This window comes from Nilaparvata lugens, chromosome 6, assembly GCF_014356525.2.
Source record: "Nilaparvata lugens isolate BPH chromosome 6, ASM1435652v1, whole genome shotgun sequence".
Classification (NCBI taxonomy): Eukaryota; Metazoa; Arthropoda; class Insecta; order Hemiptera; family Delphacidae; genus Nilaparvata; species Nilaparvata lugens.
Genome location: NC_052509.1, coordinates 39086744 through 39109576, shown reverse-complemented (window position 1 = coordinate 39109576; position 22833 = coordinate 39086744). Strand labels below are relative to the sequence as shown.

General features: G+C 32.8%; 1 protein-coding gene across 1 annotated transcript in view; it reads left to right on the top strand.

Annotated features, from left to right (window-relative positions):
* The first annotated feature begins 2948 nt into the window (after positions 1-2948).
* Positions 2949-22833, top strand: part of LOC111063399 (mitochondrial-processing peptidase subunit beta) — a 33282-nt gene continuing 13397 nt past the window's right edge. The window contains exons 1-4 of the mRNA XM_039430769.1: positions 2949-3080; positions 16597-16815; positions 17754-17925; positions 18717-18873. Of these exons, the coding sequence (XP_039286703.1) occupies positions 3012-3080; positions 16597-16815; positions 17754-17925; positions 18717-18873 (617 nt within the window). The 5' untranslated portion in view covers positions 2949-3011. The remainder of the gene's footprint in view (positions 3081-16596; positions 16816-17753; positions 17926-18716; positions 18874-22833) is intronic.

Below are 22833 nucleotides of genomic sequence, written 5' to 3'. Positions count from 1 at the left end.
TGCAGATGGCGGGACGAGCTGATTCAGCGGGTTGGCCATGCATGGCCCACTACAGCCTGAGACCGAAAGTGGTGGACCAGAATAGTGAGCAGATTGTGAAAAGACATTGAAATTTACAACATATTATTCCTGTGAACTGTACCAATATAGTTGAGGATAGTCAATCTCAAATTTTTATTACCTCATACAGAGAGGCTTTTGTTCATTATGGATGTTAAATAAAGCTTTATTATTATTATAATTAAGCAGGTTTCTTATACCTACTCATTGTCAACATGTTTCAATCAAATATACCTAATTTATTCTATTCACAAATTTGTCCTTAGCCTATGAATTCGGATTCAACTAACATAATTAGCTTATAATAATTATTAAATTATAATTCATTGTACAACATTATATTTGTTGAATACTTTATACATATAGCCTAATCTACTTCATGCCCTAGTTTTTATAAACATGTACTCAGTTCATGTTTATGGTTTTATGTGATCACCATTCAAATAATTGATCATCAAATAATTGCTTCAATAATATTCATATGCTGACCACGTGGTAAAATTGTAGCATATGCTAACCACGTGATTACATTGTAAACTACATATCTATATTAACTTCTCTCCTAACTATATATCTATATTGCTATACACAATCTTCATTTACCTGCCATCAACTTATGCTATAGATATACAAGGGTTAGCACAAAACACAGTGGGCCATGTGGTTTCTATTGTAGACGTGTCTCTGACTGACGTTTAGAATACTGTTAAGTTTCTAGGAAAGAATGATTTTGTTTCAAACTATTTTGAAAAGAATAATGACCCCAATCATCTGGCTAGGTAGGCTATTCAAATGCATTCTCAATAGTTTCGAGAAACGGTTCTTCTTATTATTCTAGCTCTTCGAGCATTCATATTCTTACAATACAATATGTTCAGAGCACGTGTTACAACAAATAACAGAAATCTACAATTTTTAAATTTTAGGAGAGCACGTGGTCGCCATTTGTGGCTCAAACAAAAATTTGCCAAAGGTGTCTGGTTAAATTTCAAATTATACGGCTTGATTGATTATTAAGGTTGCCGACCAGTTAGTATTATAGCCTAACCTCAAAATTCCAATATTTTATATAATTCAATAAATAGCAAATAAAGTTATTTTCTATTTGTCTGTTTTATATTGTAGCCAGGATACCCGTCATTATCTAATCTTTCACTTGTTGCTATCGCACCCGGCGATAATAGAGCAGCTGTTTGCTCGAGACCTATAAAATCCATTCATTAAGCGATTTTGCTTGCTTATCAAAAATAATTTATTACAAGTTGTAGAAACAAATTTGTATGTAAAGGTATAAAGGTTAATTTTGTTTTTCTTTTTGTGTAGTTGAGAAGTTGATATTGTGGTAATTATTCTTATTCAATGAAAAAGACTAAGAGATTGTCAAAAAACCACATATTTATTGATACCGTACTTAGAAAGACCGGTTTCGGTGATTACACCATCGTCAATCTCTGATAAACTCTGATGACGACCGAAAACGGTCTTTCTAAAGCTGCGTTCACACCAAAGTTATTAGCAAAATGTTAATAACTTAATCCTTATAGATTCTATTAGATTGAACATAACTTATCATACACATGATGAACATATGTGTTTGTCAAGTTCCGTTCAATCTAATAGAATCTATAAAGATTAAGTTATTAACATTTTGTTAATAACTTTGGTGTAAACGCAGCTTAAGTATCAATGAATCTTTAATTTTTTGACAATTTCTTAGTCTTTTAATTTAAAAGGTAAAATTTGTATGTATTTGATATAAAAGAACCTCATTGATAAGTCCAGTGTCCCTTCAAACAGTGTCTCCAGCACTTTCAATGGAAAAAACAATACCGTCTTAATTTGTTTTATATTGAACAAATATTTAAATCTATAAAACAATATTTTAGAATAATATTATTAGATTTTCTTTTTTAAATTCGATTAAATATCAATCTCCATTGCTGAACGTCAAATCTGATTACTTACAAACAATTTATAAACTTTCAGTTTGGCTGCTGCCAATCAATAATATTTCTTCATTGTTAACTATTTATCAAAAAGTATTTTTGATTAAAAGTAAAACTATTTATAGAAAAGGATATTGATTTTCAATATCTGAGTCACTCTAAGGTGAAAAATAAATAGTCTAATAGTCTACATATAGTCCAGTCACTATATATATTGGTGCATGCAATTTAATATTGTAGTTCTGATTTTTAAATAATATATTATTTGGGTACATAAGAGAAGTCCAGAGCCAATTTCTTCATGAAAAATTTCCCTGTGCTAGATACAGAGTGGCCCAAAAACCTAGTATTTTCAGCTATTTCTGCCAAATCTCGTAATCGAATAGAAAAATTTGATCTCGCCTTTTTTTAGATTATAAAGCTCTGAATAAAATGAGATCATTCGGAACTCTCTATCTCCTATGAGTACTTAATTATTATTTTCAAAAATTAGTGAAATTTGAAGAAAAAATCAATTTTGATGAATTTTAGTTTTTAATCAACAATATCTTCTGATTGTTACCATTTAGATGTATAATTCAAAATCACTCGGGCGTATTTTTGTGCTCTACAATCTGAGATCAGGTAGAGCGCTCTATCTCATTTCATACTGAAAGTCGATGAAGCCAAAATCTACTGCCATTTATCGTCTACTGCCAAATCGGCACGTCAGCATCAGATAGAAAACTAGAGTTTGTTTACATTGTTTTCCATAGCAGATTGTGTCTATTTCAGTGGGGCGCAGCTGGAGTTTACCATTTTAATGAATAATAATTTACATGCTTCTGAAATAAACACAATCTGAAAGTTTTCTATCCGATGATGACGTCACGATTTGTAGATATGGCAGTAGATGTTGGCTTCAGAGGCTAGACTTCCCGGCTTGTCTATTCTATAACTGGTCTAATGTTTGAGATTACAGTCGCAACTTCTGATGTTCTGATTCCTTGAGTGACCTAGACAAAAATGGCGACTCGTCTGCTACGACTTTCATCCACTGTTCGGAATCTTCCCAACAGGAATTCCTTATCCAAGGTAATTTTTTGGATTCATTAAAAATCATATATTTTCTTGAATTACTATTTTATTTCAAATTGATCCTTGTTCATTCAAAATGGTTTTCTCGTTCGGCGTGAGCCCGTGTAACCTGCAATAAGTTTGCCTGCTTTGATTTTTCTATTATTTCTTTAATTTTTTCAACAGCTAGCGTTTAAATTAAGTTATATAAATTTAATTTATTGAGTGTTGAAGTAGAAAAAACAATTATTTTTTTTATCTAACATTTACAACCTTTTAAATGAAGTCCTTTGTAGGTCTAGCCTACCCTACAAAACATTTAGATACCTACACCTATAACTACAATTTGAAAAAAAAATAAAATTCTTATAACACTCGTGTAGTTCAATTCCTAACGGTGTATTTCTTTCACTTTCGAAATTAATTATTCAAACAAACAAAAATAGTATAACTTTATATAAGCAAGCAGTCAGATTTATCCAATGTCAAATAGGTTACATAGGCCTAGTCTGTTAAAGAAATTCAGACAGTAGAATTGTACAAACGATTCAAATAATATATATCCTTCTAAAATCTTCAAGATGAAGCAATTTGTTAAAAATTAGCTACTGGCAAATAATTTGAAAAATATAATCCTGCTGATCTAAGAGATTTCTTGTCATAACCTATCTATAACCTCAAATTTTTATGTGTTTTTAAAATGTGTTCTGTCATTAATGAAAACAAGCAATGTGTTTCATAATTTATGGTTCGTAGTCTACATTTTATAAATGTCTAGAGAATATGCCTTTATTTTTTTATGTGTTGAACAGCTTTAATATTTAAATAGGCTCATTCGTAGTTTGCATATTTCACTCAACTTTACTTATATAGTTTTTTTAAGAAGAATAGCATTCAAGAATACTCGTATTACATTTGGGAACCAGAGGCCCGTCAAGTGACTAAGCGAGTCGAAGGGCATTAAACAGGTCATTTACTAAATGATTTGTTGTCCAAATTGTGAACCAGCATTCAATGTTGAATTCGACTCTAGACCGTGAATGGAGTTGGAAATATTAAACAAGTTGGATCAACTAAAGGTCCAACATCCGATTAGACTTTGTTTTTCATTGACTAAACTTTGGTGACAAAATTGGAGAACAAGTCGAAGCATCCATCAGTTAGAGCATTAGCTAGTAGAACATCCAACTGGTGTTCCAACAATTTTGCACCACTATTTGGATAGTGAATGGTCTGCTTTATTTCTTATTGTGCTTATGACAGTATGGTCGCCAGATACTTGCTACTAGCCACTAGATTTTGGTGACCCGGTAGGTGTCTCACTTGGGTCGCCAGACTGGCACCCAATCCTGGTTTCTCAGTTTGCTTTAGTTTAAACTTGGCCCCTGTAGTTGCTCTGGTGACCCACTGGTAACCAAATAAAGGAAGTAATACTGTACAAGTCTACGTGTCTTAGTTAGTTACCTTACTTATTAGAGTGTTAGTTTTGCAATGATTTGTAGGTCAGTTGTTGCTTTTAATAACTGTCTGCTGACCTTTTCATAGTACATTATTTATAAAGAAGACTACAGTCTCACTTACCTTGAGATATTTAAGTTTTATCAAAATATTTTACAAAAAGTCCTATTATTATTTTATAGGCCCAATTTTAATTTTTTATTTAAAAACTCATTGGACAGCTATATCCTCCTTCAATTCATTCTTGCTAATATCAATATTAATACTTTGACTTTTATAGATAAGTACCTAAAGAAGACTGAATAATCAGGTTATTGTTCCACATCACTAGCAAAAGTTGTAATAATTTTGGTGAGGATGTGATCGCACCTTTATTATTTTGTGTCCCTTGAGAAGACTAAATTTGTAATTGATTAGGCTACTTGAGAAAAAATGAAGCATTTATCGAAAAGTTATGAAGAGCAATCATACTGAAAGAGTATCTATATTATAGCTCATAATATCATCTTGATTTTTTGTAAGTTATTCTGTGTCAATTGAAGTGAGAATGTATCACTTTTTGGCTTTAATTGATGGAGAGAACCAAAACTTGTTGCACTTTGTCCTATAATCAAATAGAATATCAGGGCATCGAGCTTCGCTTGTTATTTATTTATTGATAAACAGAGCACAATTCCTTAAAATGATTGGGGAAGGACCAACAGGCACAGCCCAAAACTGTTTCTTTCCCGAATTTTGATTTATACACTATAAATAGTCCAAAAAGTAGGCTATGTTAAGTTCCATACACTTGAATTCAGGTCCAATTTTTATTTAAAACATTTGAAAACAGAAAAGTTCTAATTTAGATTGTTTACAAACCAAATTGAATAACAAAATAACACTCACTAATCACTTGAAACTGTAAAATAATGATTAACTTTGAAAATTATGATATAGGCTCTAATTTAGAATGATATATGTCATGTCAACAAATCAGATTATTTTTATCAAGTCGATTAAAATTTCTAAATGATATTTTTCGTGAAATAAGCTGATGGAAAGTCTAAGAACCCCCAGCAGCTGAGTGCATCTGCTAAAAAACGTTTTAGGGTTGAAGGATTAGAAGGAAATTTTACTTTTTTGATTTTTTTTTTTTCATAAACCTACTGTGTTGCAAATTTTATCAAAATCGTTAGAGCTGTTTTCGAGATCTGTTGGACATGAATACATCTTCTTCTATATACTAAGAGAGAATAGGGTTGTGTTTGTTTGTTCATGTGTTTGCATCAAAACATGTCAACTTGTGGATTGCATACCGTAAAAATGGGAATTATTTGGATCTCCAAATTTTGCACATAGATTCTAAAAATATCAATCTCATGCACATCGAAGCCCAAATTTCAATTTTTCTTCTAGATTTTTCAGAATTAATGTTCAAATTTCATCATGGAAATAGTTTCATAGTTACGGCATTGTTGTAAAGTGTGTTTGTATAAAGGAAGCTCATAGAGAAATTAATACGCTGGTAGCAATGTGTAGCAATATGTGTAGCTTCCATACAGGAAGCTCATTGTTTCGATACAAAGTTTTTGATACAAGTTTTGATACAAATGCTTGCAGCCTATGCAACAATGATACTAATAAGATGTTAGAGCCTCACCACCAGTTGCACGTACATCGGTTAACGTTTAATCATGATAAAATGCTATACTTTAATCGAGATCAGCGCTAAACGATGCATTTTGGTTGCACAAAACACAAATTTCAAGCGATAACGCCGATTAAACTAACCGGCGTAAAAATTGTTTAATTCTGATTTGTTGACACCATTTTAACGGCGATTAGCTGAAATGAAGAAAATTTGGTTGCACAAAGGTAAAAATCGAAAAATAACGCCGGATAAACTAATCGACATAAATAAAATTTTAACAGGCTATTCATGGGGAATTAAATCTATCTAACGCCGATTAGGTACCTACTGATAGCTGTCTTCCAATTAGTTTTTGGTAAAAAAACTACAGAATTCAAAGTATGAGCTAAATATATGAATGAATTTCATCTGTTAATAAAATAGAGAAAAAGAGTATTTAGCTGATATTAGCATTCAAAATTAAATTTAGTCCTGGCAATGAATGCTCAAAAAAGGGTATAGAAAGAAATGTTTGGAAGACAAATTTTGACCCCGCAGTTCTGTTTAGGGTAGTAAGGAGGTAAACATATCAAAAGTCCCCACCCCTACCCCCTGTGCTAAGGGGGTGGGGGTGGTTCAAAGGTACCAGTTTTTGGTTTCGTGCATATAACTCGAAAACTATGTATCGTATGGACATAACTGTTACATACAAAATTGAAGCTTACATCATTTCCTACAATATTCATCTCACAACGTTTTCTATATCTCCTCTAGTTTTTTGAGATATCCGCTCTTGAAGATGTGACATTTTTGAAAAAACACGTTTGCCTCTAATTTTTTTAAATTTATGCTCCAATAACTTTTTAAAAATCGATAGGAAAATTCCATGCTGATTATGAGCTTATAGAACATTGAATTTTCTTCAATTTTATGTTTAATGTCACACTTTTACGAATTTCCCTACACCTTTTGCTGTAGCTTTATAGTGTTGAGTGTGAAATCTCCATTTTTGCAACAATAGACCAATTGACAAAGGAATTTGGAGGGAATGTTTTGAACACAATTTTTGACTTTGCAGCTTTTTCTTGACTAGTTGGGAGAGGAACATATCAAAAGTCCCTATTCCTAACTCATGTGCAAAGGGGATGAGGGTGGTTTAAATGTTGCATTTTACAGCGTTTTGCTCTCACGCTCATATCTTGAGAACAATGTGTTCAACTACAAAACTACCAATTCAAAAATGAAGCTCAATGAATTCTCTAGACTTATTGTTAAGTGAAGTTCTGTGAAATTCCCAACTGTTCCCGAGATATTCGCTCTTGAAGGTGTGTAGTTGTTTTGTAGATGCGATGCAAAGTCAAAATTGAATCAATAGTCATCTTTACATGGGTGGAGGCTGCAGATCGCTTTTTTGATTACCATATTCAATTCAATGAAGATCTAAATTTATTGGTAAATCAAGAGCTGCAAAATTGCTCTTGAAAGCCTTCTACCGTATATAATCCTAATATGTTAAGCCAGTAATTTCTGTATTTATATACAGGGTGTTTCAGAAGTAGTGTCGAACATTTTAGGGTATTGTTCCTGGATGATAGGAGACTACAAATGTCGTATTTTAAGTGTCCAAAACTCAGCGGTTATCCTTATAGCTGCTATTTTGTTTTTTCACTTAAGAATTTTTATCTCAAGAACGAAATGTTGTATTGATCTGAAATTTGGCATGAATATCTATGCTATAAAGACTCAACTTAAAAAATAAAAAAACATTTCTATGTAGGTTTTCAAAATGGCAGCCATTTTAAATTTTTGACGGTAAATTTCACGAAAACCGTTCACTTCACAGAAAATTTACAAGAGACAAAAAAGTAAGCAAATTTTATCAAGAATTCCTCATCTTTAAAGATTGGTCGGAGAATAACAGAGAAACTAATTCTTTTCGTATCGCATGCATGACCATTTTTCACAATTTAAACATCAATATTAAATTTTCAATTCCAATTGTATTTAAGACTAGTAGATAACCCGTGCTTCGCAAGGGTCTATTTTAAAACTGCAAAATGAAAACTTGACTTAATTAAAAATTTGAAATTTGAAAACAGGCCTATAACCATCCTCGGTTAATGAAGAATCTTTATGCAAAATTTCAAATCAATCAGTCCAGTAGTTCAGACGTGATGATGTGTCAAACATAATTTTCCTACATCACGTACGTGTATGAGCCAGCTCTTTCCATTATTATAGTAAAGATGATGAATAGATGGATGATTTATCAGTATCTTTGAATGAGAATAACTTTTGAACAGTTTGAGAAATTGGTGCGGTTTTGATGTGACAGAAAATCAGTTATTTTTATTCGAATAGGATCCTCAATCATACCTATCATCTAGTGTCCCTTTTAAAAGAAATGTTCAGCGGCTTCTATACAACTGGAAGCATGACAAATTGAAAACTTGACGTAATGAAATCTTGAAGAACTGAAAATAGGCATAAATAACCATCCTCGGTTAATTAAGAATCTATATGCAAAATTTCAAATTAATCAGTTGAGTATATTTCAGATGTGATGATGCGTCAAACATAATTCTCTATTCCTTACATGTATAAACCAGTTCTTTCCTTTATTATAGTATAGAAAACTGAAGAATACATAATACTTGAAAACCTCACAGAATCATATTGATTTTTCCAATACATGAATAAATTTTAGTTCGATTAGGATCCTCCTCAATTTGAATCAGGCAGCCTTTTGTTTTCCCAATTTCAAACAAAATACCTAAAATACTCATTTCACTGGGAATTCGTGACTGATAGTACATTATAACTGACAAATATAAATTATTACTTATTTTATTGTGATCTATTCATGTTTTTCTTATGAAATTCAATGATAGGCCTACAGCATGAAGACTGTCCAATTCAATTGTACTGGTGGCAAAATTTTACATTAAAAATAGTTATTTGTTAAAATCCAAGTTCAATTGTAATGAAAACAAATTCCTTCAAAAAATAATTGTTTATAATACTTTTCGCGGGAAAAAGTTAACAAAAAAATTGGGAAGCATCGGGATTTGAACCGAGGAACCATTCATTGCTCCGTAAGCTAGCGTTTTACCATTGCGCTACACGGTCGTTCGAAAATGATAGTCTTGTAACAGCATTATAACATCCTCATAAAAAACACACTTTGGGCTGCAACAATGTAGCCTATGGAACTTCATGTACGGTAGCATAGATGAATTTGAACATTAATTCTGAAAAATCTAGAAGGAAAATTGAAATTTGGGCTTCCAGGTGCACGAGATTGATATTTGTTCAAAATTTGGAGATCTAAATCATTCCCGTTTTTCCGGTATGCAATACACGAGTTGACATGTTTTGATGCAAACACATGAACAAACACAACCCTACTCTCTCTTATTATATAGATGAAGCTTTGAAACTTGGTATGGCCATCCAGCTGATTTTACAATGTTTTTCAGATGATCTTGTTTGTTCATGATCATGCATGCAGTACAAAAATGATTAATTTCTCTGTTATTTTCTGACCAATACATCAGAGAATAGAAAACAACGAGTACTGTGGATGACTGAAGATATACTTAAGATGATGGGACGTAAAGACAAAGCACATAGAACATTTAAAAAGACATTTGACTTGGACAGTTTGATAGAGTATAGGAGCCTTATAAATAAGAGTTAAACAGGAATTATGAAACTCAAAGATTAGGTACTTGAATTCGTTCATGACAAACAATAGACAAGACTCTAAATCACTTTGGCAGAGAATAAAAGAATTCGGGCATGGCAAACAGAAATCGAATCCCCAAAATGACTTACCATTAGACCATTGGACAATATAAATGACCATTTCGTTTCACACTCTAACCAACGTGACAAAGTTGTCATTGCTAATCATATCAATGATCTTGAAGAACAGGTTACAAACTTAGATATACCTATTACTGATGAATTTCATTTCCATCCAATCTCAGAAGAAGATACTTTCAAAGCAATTCAACATATTCATAGTTATGCTATGGGTGTAGACAAAATTCCTTTTAAATTTATCAAGAAGATGTTATTTGCTGTTTAACCAACCATTACATACATTTTCAACAAGTCACTTGAAGAAGGCAATTTCCCTGAAAACTGGAAGTTTGCTCTGGTTCGCCCTCTAAATAAAGTTGCATCACCCAATAAAGTTGAGGATTTCAGACCAATCAGTATTCTACCTGCATTGTCCAAAGTGCTAGAAAGACTTATTCATGCTCAAGTTCTACAATTTTTAGACAACAATAGAAAGCTTCATAACTTTCAATCAGGCTTTAGGAAATTCCATTCAACTGAGACAGCTCTGCTTCGTGTCACTGATGATAATATAAGGTTAGCTATGAACCAAAGAAAATGCACCATACTCACCCTATTTGATTTTTCTAAAGCATTCGATACTGTTGATCATACAGTCCTTTTGAATAAGTTAGCTATTCTTGGTTTCAGTCACAACTCGTTAGTTTGGTTCAAATCCTATCTGTTAGGTAGGAAACATTGTGTATCTGTCGGTGACAACAAGTCAGGTTGGAAAAATGCTATGCATGGAGTACCACAAGGTTCAATTTTAGGCCCTCTCCTCTTCACTTTGTATGCTAATGACCTTTCTTCCATTATCAAATTCTCCAGTTTCCATACTTATGCACACGACCTTCAAATTTATTTGAGCTGTCCCATTACAAAAATTAATGAAACAGTTGGAATAATGAATCAGGATATCAATTCGATAGTTGAATGGACAAAGAAAAATGGCCTCAAGCTTAATCCCATCAAAACACAACCCATTATAATCATATATTCTCGTCTTATAAACAATATTGACCTTGAATCGATTGACAAAATTAGTGTAGATGGTAATGACATTCCTTACTGTAGCTCAGTTGAAAATTTAGGCATTATTATGAATAATACTCTTGACTGGTCAGAACAAGTGAACAAAACTTGTAAAAAGGTATTCTCAGCCATGCACGCATTGAAGAAAATGCGCGATATCCTCCCTAGAAACATTAAATTACTATTGGTTCAATCTCTTATCTTCCCACATTTGATGTATTGTAATTCTGTTCTCAGCGATATGCAAGTCACTCTGAATGATAAACTACAGCGTTGCCAAAATTATTGTCTACTCTCTCCAACGCCATGATCATATCACCCCAGCCCACATTGCTAGTTCAACATGAAAGCTTCCCGATCAAAGGCTTTTTCGAATAGTCAAACTTGTTAGAGATATCTTGAAATACGATAATCCGAACTATTTTGAAAATGATTTCAAATTTATCTCTGAAGGTAGGAGGATAGATGCTACACATACCAGAACCGGAGAAAGTACTTTAAGGATACCCAATCATCGAACTACTATTTTCACAAAATCCTTTCTTGTTAGTGCCTGTCGTGCATGGAATCCACTTCCCGTTATTGCCAGGTCCATCGAGAGCCGAGCGAGCTTCATCCTGACTTTGAAAAAACATATTTTGGAACAAATGACTGAAACTGTCCAGCCCTAGAACAATAACATGACATTTTTCCTTCACCCATCCCATCAATATAATCCCATTATAGAATCAATTGTATATAATCTCATATTGTTTAGAATATCCACTGCATTACTGCTGTATATTACTGAATATTGATTACCCTGATCCACCATTAGTCTACTCCATTTCAATAATTTTATTTTATTTGATTACATAATTACATCACTTTATTAATCATATGATTTGTTCTTAAATTTTGATTTATATTATAAAACTTCTACAAAAAATGTTTGTGGGATATTTTTAATATTATTTCCAAAGAATGGACATTGATATGTCCAAAGCTCCGCCAATTTATGTAGATCCATTACAATATTATCTTGTATAGTTATTCCAAATTGCTTTTCTTTCATATCATTGTACAGTTCAATAATTATTTTCTTAGTTTATGTTATGTAAATTCATCTAAAACGTTGCTGTATTGTAAGCTATTGTATAAGTGAATAAGCCAGTATTATTGTGATCTACATAAATAAAGTACTCAATCAATCAACCAATCTTAATAAATAAGGTATCCTTGAAATCTTGATAGCATTTGCTAACCTTCTTGTCTCTTGTAAATTTTCTGCAAAGTGAACGGTTTTCATGATATTTACAATCAAAAATTTAAAATCAAATCAAATCAAATCAAATCAGTTTATTTCCACATTTGGTACATTAAAAGAATATGTAAAAGTGCATACATTTCATTGTTTTTACAATATTTCAAACAGGTTATTAAAGATTTTTTTTACATATTATACACTATTACCATAATACATTTATAGAGTGGAATTCCCCCAAAAAGACTGTTCGTCTGTGGTTGAGGGAGAGTTCTTATCAAGCAAGAGTAATATGTATCTCATCAAATAATAATATACTACAAACATACTTAATTAATAAGATATCATTTTGTCTACATCAGAGGAGAAAAAACAAGACAAAACATTTTGTTTTTGTTAGTTAGCGCAGAGTGATCATAAAAGTAAGATACAGAAAAGTGAAAGAGCAAAGGGATCAAGACAAGCGGTGATGCAAATGTAATATTAGTATATAATCAATGCTGGGATGCTACGTGTAGGGTGAAAGAAGAAGTTGTTCAGCTCCATTCCAGCCCAAGCCAAAGAGCCACCCCACCAACCTCCTTTTATACACCACATCGCTGCAACCCTCGGCCTCCCTCATGTCTTCCGGCAAATTCCTATAGATAATTTGAGCTAAGTAAAACGGTGATTTAAGTTCTATTCCATGCATTAATCTGGGGATAGAATAGCCATGGTTATTTCTTATCTAGTATGGTAATTGTGCTGTATGTTGGCAAGAAGTTCTATTTTATGTTTCCTAATATATGTAAGAATTGTTTTAATAAATAGCTGTCTTAAATTTAACACAGGGAAGTCCGAGAAAAGCAGCGACGTGGGGTACCTGGGTTCTTTTTTCAGGATGGTCTTCATGATTGTACGTTGGGTAACGGCCAGTGGCTCCAGGCATGTGGATGATACCCCTCCCCATGCTATTATGCCATACTGCAACACTGATTGCACGTAGGCATGATAAATCCTCCTACACAACCTGATGTCTAGTACATTACTGAGTTGAGACAGACCATAAAGCAACCTCCTAACCCTCTGTTTCAAATTCTGTACATGAGGGACCCAACTCAGATGATTGTCAAAAATAACCCCCAAGTATTTATATTGGTCGACTCTCTTGATTGACCCACATGCACATGCAGTAGATTCTATATCCCTACAGGAATGCATTTTTACTTGCCTAGAACCTGGATCAGATTGGTTCCTGGTCACTATAGGCATATACTTTGTTTTACTCAGATTTACTGTTAAACTATTGTGGTCAAACCAATTTTTTATTCTAGCGAGATCATTTGTGGCATTTCTATAAACTTCCTCCCATTCTCTACCTACAGAAATTACAGCAGTGTCGTCAGCAAATAGAAATATTTTACTTGTTGTGTTCAATTGGGAAATATTATTAATATATACCAGGAACAATGTTGGACCCAGAGTGCTTCCTGAATTACTCCAAAGTCAATATTGTCCATTTCACTGGATTTTCCTTCAATTTGAACAAATTGCTGGCGCTCCGAGAGATAACTCCTGAACCATTGCAAGGCGGTATTTTTAACTCCAATGGCCTCAAGTTTATGCAATAGCTTATCTCTATCAACTGAATCGAAGGCCTTGGCCAGGTCCAGGAATGTGATAATAGCCTTGTTTTTCAATTTAATTGACTCTGTTATATATTTAGTTACTTCAAATAGGGCATCGTCAGTATTTTTAGATTTTTGAAAACCATATTGATTTTTTGCTAAGATGTTATTTTTTGTTAAATATTTTGTCAACTGTATTTTAACGCACTTTTCAATAATTTTGGACAAAGTAGCAAGAAGAGAAATAGGTCGGTAGTTAGTTAGTTCGTTTTTTGGCCCTGATTTGTAAATTGGAATGATTTTTGAAATTTTTAATTTTTCTGGAAATTGACCTGCATGAATGCTTAGATTTATTAGATGATGAATAGGGTTAATTAGTGAATCTATGTTTTCTTTGAATATTCTTGTGGGTATGAGGTCATGCCCAGGGGCACTCTTTCCTTTGAGACTGTTTATTACCACCCTAAGTTCCTCTTTGGTAACATCCTTAAACTCAAATACTGTGTTAACTCCATATTCGTGATCATTAATTTCTGGTTCACCAACCGGGCTTAGGGATCGAGATAATGAAGCTCCAACAGCAGTGAAATATTTATTAAAACTATTACAAAGATCATTGACATCTTGGATTTGTGCTGAATCTCCAGTTTTAGCAAATGCTCCAATTGGGAAAGGTTGATGTGCTGTAGCTTTTCCAGCAATTTCTCTCACAACGGGCCAGAACTTTTGTGGGTTGTCTGATACTTCATCAACTTTATTCTTATAATAATCATATTTAGCTCGCTTAATTGTTGAGTGTAGGAGGTTCCTGTATTGTATGAATTCGTTTTTTAAAGCAAGACAGTAAGGTTGTCTGTTGAGTTTTTTCTTTAATTTATCGCGGTGGCGGATAGAGTTTACCAAACCTCTGGAAATCCATGGTTTTATTTTTGTATTTTTGGATGATATTTTACTTTTGATGTCTTATTAAGGAGAATAGTCTGGATAGTATCAATGAATAAATTAGTTGAAAGATTGATATTATTTTCATTAGTAACATCGTCCCAATTCTGTCGAGACAAGGAATTCTTAACACCGTTCCAATCTATTTTGAATAATATTCTTCTTTTACAGGTGGTTTGACAAATTTTTGAGTTGTTAATTTCATGCATATGGCATAATGGTCAGTAATTGCAGTTTGGAGTACAGTTGTTGCTACATCAAAAGAGGGCGGTAGTCTGACAAAGTAATGATCGATGCAAGTGTTGCTGGCCGGTCTGGTCACCTTGTCGACACAAGACACAAGGCCCGCCTCGTTCATTACATCCAGGTACTTTTCTTCCAGTGTATGAGGATTAAGATTCAAAAGGTTGCAATTTATATCGCCAGAAAATATTTTTAAACACCTATTGTTATTTACCCGTTCATTAAAGTATGACTCTATAGATTCTACAAAAATATGAAGATTTGAGTTGGGGCTGCGATAAATTGCCAGAATTTCACACGGAACACCAGCCCAGTCAAAGTGAGGGAGAGACATGTGGCTATACCCCCCAATTGAAACTCGCAGCACGATGCAGATATTTCATGGTCTATGTAAACGACAACTCCATCACTTTGATTAAGATTGTTAAATGACCTGTACAAATTATAACCGGGAATTTCCATCAAATCGCTCTCATCGTTCAGCCAAGCTTCCGTAAGTATTATGCATGTGAAACGATAGGCCAAGTTCTGCAATACTACAAGGAATTCGTCAATGTTTCTTCTATAACTTCTAATATTTTGTTGGATTACAGTAAAATTTTGTTGATTCGCATCACCGCCCCTCCCAAGCCCTCCGCTTTCAATAAAATTACTACAAAAATTCTTAATATCTGAACACTCTGTGCAATTAATTGTTGGAATATCTAATAATTCTACAGCATTTCTAATCATAAGAAAAGAAAAGAGCAGCAAAAAACCTAAACAACGGCAAGCCGTCCGACCAGACGTGAAAATAAATATAAAAAAGAGGGGGAAAAAATATATAGTATCAATTGAATACAGGAATTCTTAAAAAATGAATAAAACAAAATTGAATGCCAGTACAGAATAATAATAGATTCAAATGGCTGCCATTTTGAAAACTTACATAGAAATGTTTATTTTATTTTTTAAGTTGAGTCTTTATAGCATAGATATTCATGCCAAATTTCAGATCAATACATCATTTCGTTCTTGAAATAAAAATTCTTAAGTGAAAAAACAAAATAGCAGCTATAAGGATAACCGCTGAGTTTTGGACACTTAAAATACGACATTTGTAGTCTCCTATCATCCAGGAACAATACCCTAAAATGTTCGACACTACTTCTGAAACACCCTGTATATAAATACAGAAATTACTGGCTTAACATATTAGGATTATATACGGTAGAAGGCTTTCAAGAGCAATTTTGCAGCTCTTGATTTACCAATAAATTTAGATCTTCATTGAATTGAATATGGCTATCAAAAAATGCGATCTACAGCCTCCACCCAAGTAAAGATGATTATTGATTCAATTTTGACTTTGCATCACATCTACTAATCGAAGAACAACACATCCATCAATTTACCTTAGCTCCCAATTAAAAATTCTTTACCTACTCTAATGAATGAATTGTGGTTTCAGTTATATCACAGTTATAGTTACAGTTGATAACACATCCATAATTCACCTTAGCTGCAAATTAAAAATTGGTTTCTCCAATGAATTGATTGTGGTTTTAGTTACCAAAGAAATGGCGGTCGACAGCTGCCGCCCACGCCGAGGTGACAGTAAACTCGCCGCCCACCACGGTGACCACCCTGGACAGTGGACTGCGAGTCGCCACCGAGGACTCGGGTGCGCCAACCGCCACCATTGGCCTCTGGATCGATGCCGGCTCCCGGTTCGAGACCGAGAAGAACAACGGAGTCGCTCACTTTCTTGAGCACATGGCTTTCAAGGTATGTACAGGTATCAAGTATTTGTTATAAATGCATTCCAACTTACTCGTACATCAAATTCATTATAGTCTAGCAGTCTTTCAGTGTATTTACACTGGAGTATTGATTCCTCGTTATAACGAATTTATAATGGATAGCTTTTCACGTACTTGTTCATAGGAATCATTGTAGGAGTATCCCCTTTTGGGAATGCCCTAAGATACTATCTCATGTTTCCTTGTATTGTTCATTTGTTTTATTGGGGGTTGACATTAATATATATAGTAGTATTATTTGTTAGAATTTGTACTATTGTATTGAAATCAATGTGTAATAGACTCTTCTAATTTATACTGAAATGAACATTGGTCTACCTTTGTCCTGTCTTTGTCACGTAATTCATTATATTTTTCCGATTAAATGCCATAAGAACCAATCAGATAAGTCATCTATTAAAAACCTATTCTGATTGGTTCTCGTGGAATTAAATCGTCATTAAGATTTAACGAGTTTTCTTCCAACCGGGCCTTTGTATTTAATAGAATTAGAATATCATCCTATTGGAAGATAAAAGTTGAAAGACAGTTTGAATATCGAAGTTGGAAGTTGAAGTTGATAATTTTTAAGCTTGCTGTGGTTTATTCTCTTTTGGGAAATCCATCCATATTTTGTTTTTTCTGTTAGTTACAATTGGACGTCATGCATATGTTTAAGACAGATATTACTCTTATACTTATCGTTGAAAAATATAAAATATGTTTATATCAAATTTTTCTTTTGTCTTATTGTTGCGGTGTTATATCAATACTTCACCATCTTGACCTGTTCAGTTCCCTGTGTAACAAATTAAGCTCTCACAATACCAGATTCATGTTTGTATCTGAAGTTAAATTTCAATTATTTAATCCAGAGATGTATCGAATGTCATATAAATAAATAACTGTATTTGAATTTTTCAGGGTACTTCAAAGAGGAGTCAGACCGACATTGAATTGGAAGTGGAAAATATGGGTGCTCATCTGAATGCTTACACATCTCGTGAGCAGACCGTCTTCTATGCCAAGTGTCTCAAGAATGATGTTCCAAAGGCTTTGGAAATTTTGTCTGACATCATTCAGAACTCAAAATTGGGTATGTAATCTTCATTTTCAGTTACTGCATTGTCTTACACAAATAATTACGCAAAGGTGTCCTACACTTGCGGTATACTTTAATTTGCTCCAGCGTGCAGCATACAAGTGGTTGACATGCAATCAAATCCAATAACAGAACAATTTCATATTATAAATGTCATGGAATTGAATTGATGCTTCCTCCAAGTGAAGTCAGTTTTCACCTCCGATTTGTGATGAAAAAGAACTACTCACTCTTTGTCTTTGTAACATTGCAAACAACACAAATATGCTTTAACGCAGTTAGGAATGTTTAGTGTAAAATATTATCAGGGAGACTGGATTTATGGATTGTATTTGAATAAGGTAAGGATCAAGCAATGATTTTGTTAATAACTGCTACTATTACGATTATATGGGTAAGTTTGATTCATTTTTTTCTCATAAATTGTGATTTTCATTTATGTTCACATGAAGTTTCTAATTGAAAGTGAGTTAAATGTAAATGTGTATAATTATTTCAATGAACGGTAAATCAATGCTCACACTAATTATAGACTACATCAGTTAAAAATAAAGTTATTTTGATGCTATCACCTGGGAGAATGGGGCATATATTCTATGCTTTGGCTTGTTAAAAAATGTAGACGACCTGGTAAGCAAAAGGAGGAATGTTGTAGAAAAATTCGATTTGTTATCAGAATGCCCTTTCCAATGTCTGAGGCTGTTTGTTGGTCATCTAATGGAATAGTATAATATAATTATCATTTTAGTGATTTGTAGTTTAATAGTTGTGTGTGTGTTTTGTAGGTGAACCAGAAATCGAGCGCGAACGTGGCGTTATTCTGAGAGAGATGCAGGAGGTTGAAACCAACCTTCAGGAGGTGATCTTCGATCATTTGCACTCAGTTGCATTCCAGGGAACACCTTTGGGACGCACCATTCTTGGACCCACTGAAAATATCAAGTGAGATATATTTCATAATAGTTCAATAGAATTTTATTTAAGGTTTACTGGAATTAAAATGGTATTTACTGCCTTTCCCGGCCCTTGTAATAGTATTTTTTTTTTATCAAAAATCATCTTTATATTCATGTTATCAATTTTGACTTTGAATGTTTGGGCTTTATTCTCAATTTGACTGACAGATTCAATTAATGGCAGTGTATATTTTGAATTGGTTATCCATCCACAAAATGTATTTTAGGGTATATCATATTTTGTTTCAAGAGGGGCAAATTGATTATTTGAGAAAAATCTTGTTTTTCCAATTAAGTCTATAAAGAATTTAATTTTGAAATTAGCACTTTCCAATAATAAATACCTAGAAATGTTCACTTGATATTATTTATGTTGAGTTTTACTGGAAATACCAAATAATGTTATTAGAAATTAGACGAAGTAATAATGTTCATGACGAAGAGAAGAGTGGCAGACCGAGCATTGTGAGTGATGAGCTGGTTGCAAATGTCAATAAAATAATTGGGAGATTTTCCCTCATCCACCCTACAGTCCGGACCTGGCACCTAGTGATTTCCACTTATTCCCGAAGATGAAGACTTGGCTTGCAACACAGCGCTTCGATGCCGACACAGATCTCCGCGCGGGCGTTACTGACTGGCTGGCGTCACACACGGCGCAATTCTACGACACGGCAATTTCAATTTGTTTGGCGATTATATCGAAAAATAGTATTTAGTTCCTCTTTCAAAATAAATAAATAAATGTATATAATAATTTTTTTCTGTACTTAGTTTTTTTATCCAAAAACGTAATCCACTTTCTGAATAGCACTCGTATTTCTTAATTTTGTCTCATATCGTCCAAATATTATGTAGAATAATTTATGTCCATATTAATTTTCAAACCAAATCATTAATCTTAAAATTACAAATGAAAATTTGACACCTCGATTAAGACAAATATTCAATGAAACAAGACTGGCAGCAAAGAAGAACAACTTCAAATTCACCTGGATAAAGACTGGAAAATTTTTCGTCAAGAAAAATGAAGCTTCTCGGACTATTCGTATACACAACATCCAGTCACTGAAGGAGTTATCAACCGATAACACAGAGGAAACAACAGCTGACGACAAGGAGGCGAGTGGATAAAAAACCGGATAAAATGGTATCTATTATCGATCTAATAATCTACAATGAACAGTTTACTGGAATTGCATTCTCTTCTAGAAAATGATAATGAACTTTCAAATGTAATTGATGATTATTTTAACTATACACCTGAAGGATATGGGGTTAATACAAAATACTTTAATATTTATGTCATGAACATACGAGGTTGAGTAAAAACTTTGACAGCTTTGTATATTGTCTGGAAAATTTAAATTAATATATGATATAATAGTACTAACCGAAAAATGGCTTGAAAATTATGAACCCACTCTATTCAATCTAGATGGTTATCGAGTTGTAAACAAAAACGCTAAATATAATAAATGTGACGGTATAATAGTTTATATAAGAGAAGATCTATCTTTCACGAATATAGATTGTGATATCTGTGAAGCAAATGCAATCAATATAATTGTGAACACCGGGCTAGATAACTATATAAACTTTGTTGCTATCTATAGGTCTCCAAATAGGAATGCGATAAGATTCATTGAAAGTATTGATGATTACATCCAGAGAATGCCACAAAATCATAACATCTGTATAGCAGGAGACATTAACTTAAACTTGTTTTCTAACGATAATATTGTAACGTCATATATTAATACTCTAAATGGAAATGGCTTTAGATCTTGTATAAATGGCAGCACTAGAGTTACAAATCGAACAGAGTCGTCTATAGACCATATATTTCTTAAAACAACTGATAATGTATTTGACAGTGCGGTAGGAAACATAAATTTAAAACAACTATTACTGATCATTACTCAGTGACTTTACATTTAGGATTGAGTAATTTTAAACAAGATAAAAAAATCAACTATATAAGCAATAAGAAAATAATTAACTACACAAAATTAAAGGATTTATTGAGTAATAAAAAATGGGATAGTATTTATGAAAATCAATCCAATGACGTTAACGATTTGCTAAAAATATTCTGTTCGGTTTTGACAAGTGTATTGAAAATTCTAGTCAGGAAATAAAAATACCACACAGATATAAGCCTTTGAAGCCATGGATTACTTCTGGACTAATAAAATCAATAAGAACTAAAGATAAATTATATAAGAGATCAATAAAAGAACCTTTCAACACAAAACTGAAACATGATCTTAAAGAATATAAAATGTATTAAATAGATTAATTGATGAAACAAAAACAAACTATTATCGATCAAAAATAGATGAATGCAGGAGTGATAAACGTAAACTATGGAATTACATAAATGAAATCATTGATGATACAAAAAATAAACATGATGAACCAGAAATAGATTCAGCTGAATTAAATATTTTTCGCAAGTTGGTAAAAACTTGGCTGCTCAAATTGAACAAAATACCACCACATCAGATTTCCCATATAAGAGAACCAATGAATTGAATGCATCTTTTTTTCTCAGTCCCGTAAATCCACCGGAGGTGATAGAAACTATAAAAACTCTGAAAAATAACTCTTGTCCAGGTCCTGATAATATTAATAATAGAGCTCTAAAGCAGATAGCAGATCTAATAGCTGAACCCCTCTCTTACATTGTAAATAAATGTTTTGAAACAGCTGTATTTCCTGATTCATTTAAAATAGCAAACATTAAACCGATTCTTAAAAAAGGTGATAAAAATAATCCAGGTAACTATAGACCAATAAGCTTAATTAGCAACCTTGCCAAAATATTTGAAAAATTATTTAAAAACGAATAATGAAGTTCATACAAAAAATAACATTATTAATGAAAACCAATATGGCTTCCAACCTAATAAAAGTACTGAGGATGCGCTAGTGTATTTGTAAACAATTAACAGATATGTTAAATTCCAAGAAAAAACACTTGCAGTCTTCATGGATTTATCTAAGGCTTTCGATACCATACCACATGATAAAATTTGCAACAAATTGGAGAAGTATGGTTTCAGAGGTCATTCATTAAAGTTTATAAGAAGTTACTGGAAGATAGATTCCAAATTTTAACAATAATAACAATAAAAGTATAGAGAAACTGTCATCTTACGGCCTGCCCCAGGGAACTGTTCTTTCACCAATATTTTTCATTCTTTATGTAAATGATTTGCTGAATATTAAGCTAAAGAATGGGAGAATTTCATCTTTTGCTGATGATTCAGTGATTATATTTTCAGAAAATAATTGGAATGATACTTTCATTGTTGCAGAGCAAGATATGAAAATTGTGAAGAACTGGATGGACTCTAATGCTTTGAGTTTAAATGTAGAAAAAACCAATTACATAGCTTTTTCAGCAAATAGAGAGGGTAAACCTAACAATCAATATAAGTTAAAAATCCATTCAAACTGTTCTTCAATAAATCAACCAAACATTAATAGATGTTCCTGCCCTGTTATTAATAGGAAATCAAACCTCAAATATCTTGGTATATGGATCGATGAGTGTCTCAAATGGGACATCCATGTTAACTTCCTATGTAAGAGACTAAAATACCTATCTTATAAATTTTATAAATTGAAAAATGTGCTATCTTTCTCAGAATGCAAACAGGTATATACGGCACTAGTAGAATCCCTAATGCGATATGGTTAATAGTTTGGGGTGGGACTTTCGATACCCATATTAAAAACCTTTTTCTAATACAAAAATTCATCATAAAGACAATTTTAAAGAAACCTAGAACTTATGATAGTAAGATTTTGTTCAGTGAATTGATGTTAAAACTATACGACAGTTATATCTTAGTTGCATAACAAATTACAGTTTTAAATACGAGCATAATTTCCCTCTAGCCGATGACATAAATTATAATCTTAGACCTAATACAAT